The sequence below is a fragment of the Lycorma delicatula genome, chromosome 4 (assembly GCF_047948215.1).
Source record: "Lycorma delicatula isolate Av1 chromosome 4, ASM4794821v1, whole genome shotgun sequence".
In the NCBI taxonomy this organism is placed as follows: Eukaryota; Metazoa; Arthropoda; class Insecta; order Hemiptera; family Fulgoridae; genus Lycorma; species Lycorma delicatula.
In genome coordinates, this window is record NC_134458.1 from 9,899,044 (window position 1) to 9,903,997 (window position 4,954).

A 4,954-nucleotide genomic window follows, 5' to 3' on the forward strand; every position below is an offset into this window, starting at 1 on the left:
TTCTATTTTATAATGCTCTCTAATAAAAAAATAAAAAAATAGTTAACGTACTTTTTTCTGCGATTACTCATTTTTTTCTCGACTTTTCGGTGTTCCAATGCTTACTTATTTTACGTAATTATGACATTGTAAACTTTCTTGTTTCTTAAGAAAAATAATATTGTTATAATTTTACTGACAATTTTTCTCTTATTTCAGGATATGGAGGTCGTGTCGAAAAGTTCCTGATAGTCCAATACGAAAGCAGTCATAAGGCTGAAAAGAGTTAATGGCATCGACAGCAGTTCAATTTCTGACCTTAAGCCCTTGCAGAAAAATGATGGTTTTTAGCATGAATTTGGGTATCGAGCACGATATCGAAACAGATATCGTCAAAGTCGTCGATGAGGACGGTGGCAAACGTCTTTTATCGGAACTAGACGTCGACCAAGAAAGAGGGCATGTAAAAAAGAGAAGAAAACAATCGAAACCGGTAAGGATAGCATCATCCGACTCTTTGTCGGACGGTGAAAGTTATGTAGATAAAGTAGCAACGGATAAGCAAAAGCGAGATTTAAAATTTAACGATGAAGCCGATTCTTCATTTAATAAAATTTCACAAAATAACAAAGTAAACGATACGATTAATAACGAAGAAGAATACGATTTGAAAAGGACTGACGATAATAGAGATGATTTTGAACAATCTTGTAATCGAGAAGATAATTTTAGGAATAAAGATAATAATTTTTTACTTCCTATTAATCTTTCGAATGCAAAAAATTCAACAAATTTTGTAGATAGTTTTGTTAGAGCCCAAATATCAGATAGTAGTCCGACTAATAACGTAGGGAAAACGCAAACGACTCAGGACATTACAACTTCTCCATATCAAGAATCCTGTTTTGAAGGGATACAGTACAAAAAGGACAATACATTTGTTTCATCATCTTCTTCACCTCTTTCTTTTCCAGCGGTAAAATCTGTTCACATACCTAATAGCGCCCCTCATTCCGGTTCACCGTTAAGAATATTTAATCCAGAAGCGTTTTGTGACTTGTGTAATAAAGAATTTTGTAACAAATATTTTTTAAAAACACACAAAGCTAATAAACATGGTATTTATATGGAGAATATCGGACCAAATGTAATTGACGCTCTTCCTTCCTTGCCTTTTATTAATTACTTTTCCAATGTAAATGAAGTTATACCTTCTGCTACCCATATATCAAGAACTCCACTAAGGAAACCTCAGCTGACCGTCTGTTTACCGCAACAAAATGTAACTTCATTTCTAAAAAATATAGGAAACGGAAACACAAGAGCATTTTGTAATATCTGCCAGAGAGAATTTTGTAATAAGTATTTCGTCAGACGACATAAGGCAAAAATTCACGGCATAATTGATACCAACTTCCCTGATACTCCTCCCGACGGACAAGACCAGAAAAGCCAAAACGCAAGCGACTCAAAAATGTGTATAGGAAATCAAGAAAAGTGTGACGATGCTGATATGCATTCTGGATTATCACAGTCTAGAACTATTGCTGGTTTCACGATTAACAGTACGACTGAAAAAGAAAATAAAGAATGCAATTTTTCGACATCAAACAAGGAGCACGAATCAAATGCCGAACAAACTTTGCCGATTAAACACGACAGAGAATCGGATTCCGATGAAAGCATGAGCGCAGAAGTGATGACTGGAACGAACAACAACCCGTCTATACAGTCGATATTTAACACTCAGCAGTGTCAATCGGATGATATTTGTAATGAAATTGAATCGGTTGAAAAAATGAAAAAAATATTAATCGTTAACAGCGAGGCGTTCTGTGATATTTGCTGCAAAGAATACTGTAATAAATATTTTTTGAGGACTCATAAAATGAAAAGTCATGGTATTATACCTTCAGATTGCGAAAGGAGGGACGAAAGATCTAACGGTAATGAAAATTCTTCACTTTTCAGTAACCAAGTGATGCCACTCAATTTGATTGTAGGAGACCATTGTTCAGAAAAAGTAGATAAAATGTGTTCTGATGTAGAAAATGATGAAATATTTTGTAATTTATGCGGCCAAAAATTTAAAAATATTTTCCTTTTAAAAATGCACACTTCGTACATGCACCCTCAGGAGTCGTCAGAAAACCCGCTTACAAAAGACAACAACTCTCCGACTAACGATGAAAAAGGACTAAATCGAAAACAGGTTGTTAAGTCAGATTCAAATGCGATTTCAGAAAATTCACAGAAAAGTATCTCGGATGAAGAAAAATGTTTTGGTTTTGATTTTCAAAACAGTCATTCTATGATGCTGAAATGTGAAATCTGTCACAAAGGTTTTGATCCGGCGTCGCTCGAAGTTCATATTGAAAATGAACACGCCAATCTGTTAGAAGAAATCGGTGCGATGGGCGAGGAAGAAAACTCAAATTCTCAATTATCTATTCACGGATTAAAAATCGATTGTAATTCCTGCCAAAAACAATTCACGAATACTAGCTCATTAGATCAGCACATAATCGAATGTCACGGTGCGACCGGTGATCAGTTTCACGCGAATAATTCATTGAACGTAAAGGCTGCAAAAGAAAATGACGATCTATTAAAAATAAACCAAATGCAAGGTATGTATTCTACAGCTGAAATTCAAACCCCACCGACTAGCAGTTTTTGCGAAATTTGTAAAAAGGAATTGTGCAATAAATATTTTATGAAAACCCATATGCAAAGAATGCACGGTATATCGATTGAAAACGGTGCCCATATCGGTGGGGTTGTTTGTGACATCTGTAATAAAGAACTGTGCAGTAAATACTTCCTGAGAGTTCATAAACAAAATTCTCACGGAATTGTAGATGAAATTTTAGGTCTAGACATATCGAGGAATCAGTCGCCCAATACCGATCCTTCTTTGAAACCGTTGGAACAAAACGATTTGAACAGTAGGTATTTCAGTCATTTCACGGAAGTATGCGCCATCTGTAGTAGAAGATTCAGAAGCATGAAGTGGCTTAAAGCGCACCTTTTAAACGATCACGGGGAAGAAGGTAAAGAAAAATGGAAGGAATTTCAAAGTAATTTTGAATTAAGACTAGAAAAATATCCTAAAGACGTTTTAAAGAAGTCTGATACGGTGAATATCATGATGGGAAATTCACTAATTAATACGAGTTCCAGTAGAGACGGTAGCGACTGCCTATCAAAAAACAATCCCGAAGGGTATACGCAAAGATTTGAGACGTCATCATCACCTTCTTCTTGTCAAGTGAATGGAAATTCAGAAAATAACATTAAAAATAGCGTTTTCACCACAATTTTCAACGGAAAAAATACTAATACAAAACAGTATCAGTGCTCTTACTGTCCTTTCTCGACATCGATACTTGCATTTTTATTCGTTCACGAGAGATCACATATTAGCGGTTCAAATCTGTTACTGGAACAAAATCAAAGATTACAGTGCAAGATTTGTTCTTTAACTTTCGATAACAATGAAGATTTAGAGAAACATCACCTTTCGCACAACTTGTCACGATCAGTGAGTTTTGGAGGCGATATTCATAACGGCAAACTGAACGAAAGTTTAAATCAAACAGAATGCTTTGAATTGGTTAAAGGTAAGGAAATTCTCGAAAATGAAAATCAGTTGAAAGATGTCGGTCGGTTAAAAGAAAGCGCATCCCCTCTTCAGAAAGCTAGCGAAATATGCACAAAAGAAAGAGGAATATTCGAATTCAATAAGAGTATTTTAGGAGAAAGCGCAATAAGAGTTTTTAAAGAACAGCTTAGGAGTGACGAGTCCGTTATGTATCCCGGTGAAGTAGATTACAATGTTTCTATCGGCGTACCGATTTCTGATGGCCTAAGGAAAAGTTTTACTTCGGATGAAAGATTAAGACACGATTCCGATCGACAGATCGACGATGAGGTCAACGGCGCTCTTATACAGGTGAAAGAGTCGCTGGAACTGATCGCCAATAAAACAGAAATACCGGTTTCCTTTTCGGTTCCTAATACGCAAAAAAGTGTTATCATGCAGCCGTTCATTCTAGAAGATTCGGGTGAATTTATGTCACCGAATACAAAAAAAGTAGATTTCAATAAATCCTTCCTATCTTCCATCGTGTTCCTACCGGTTAAAGAGAGACTTAAAAATCCAGTAATGGTGTCGTTCAAATTGACACCCACGTAGTAAAAATATGAAAGTTCATTTTGAAACAAGTAGGTTCCTTATAAGTACCTTATTCTTCGATCCATATTTTTTAAAGTTTTGTACAATTAAGATGATTACGTAAATTAATCGGAGGCATGATACCAGCAATAAATATAATCCGTAGATGATTTCTAAACAGACTTAAAAAAAATTAAAACTCTACAGACATTCCCGTTTGTAAAAGTGTTTAAAACTTTGATATGTTGTTATATGACGTGTGCAGCTACAACTGTGATGAACCTTTAAATTGTCAAAAGGAAGGCTAAAGAATATAATATGTGTGCGAAAGAGTATATGAGTGTATAAACTTTTATCGACGTCGGTCAGTTTAGCACATTGTAATAAAATATGTTACGGAATCAATTATTTATTTTATATTTAAAATTTATTCCATAAATTTACATGTGCAGTTAAATATGGTGCTTAGAAGAAAGAAAGAAATAACTTACCCGCTTTTATAGAAATATTCAGGAATCGATATCGATCGAAAAATTTTTCGTATCGAAAAAATCAAATAGATGAAATAACTCGATGAATTTTAATATCTACGAAAAATATTTTCGTTTTGGTACAACAGAACTCTATTCAGGAATAATTCCTCAGTTGTAATTTGGGATCGATAGCGACTGACGGATATCTATTTTTGCTAAAGCGGGATTATAAAATGTAAAGGTATTTATTAACTCATATCGATTATAATAAACCTTTAAACATTTTACAAAAGAAATTTAAAGAAGTTCGCTAATTAATTTTGCT

General features: G+C 34.6%; 1 protein-coding gene across 1 annotated transcript; it reads left to right on the forward strand.

Moving 5' to 3' along the window:
* Positions 1-331: 331 nt before the first annotated feature.
* On the forward strand, positions 332-4,177 carry LOC142324031 (uncharacterized). Its single transcript, XM_075364602.1, has one exon. It carries the CDS (start codon positions 332-334, stop codon positions 4,175-4,177), a length of 3,846 nt encoding a protein of 1,281 aa, XP_075220717.1.
* The last annotated feature ends 777 nt before the right edge of the window (positions 4,178-4,954 follow it).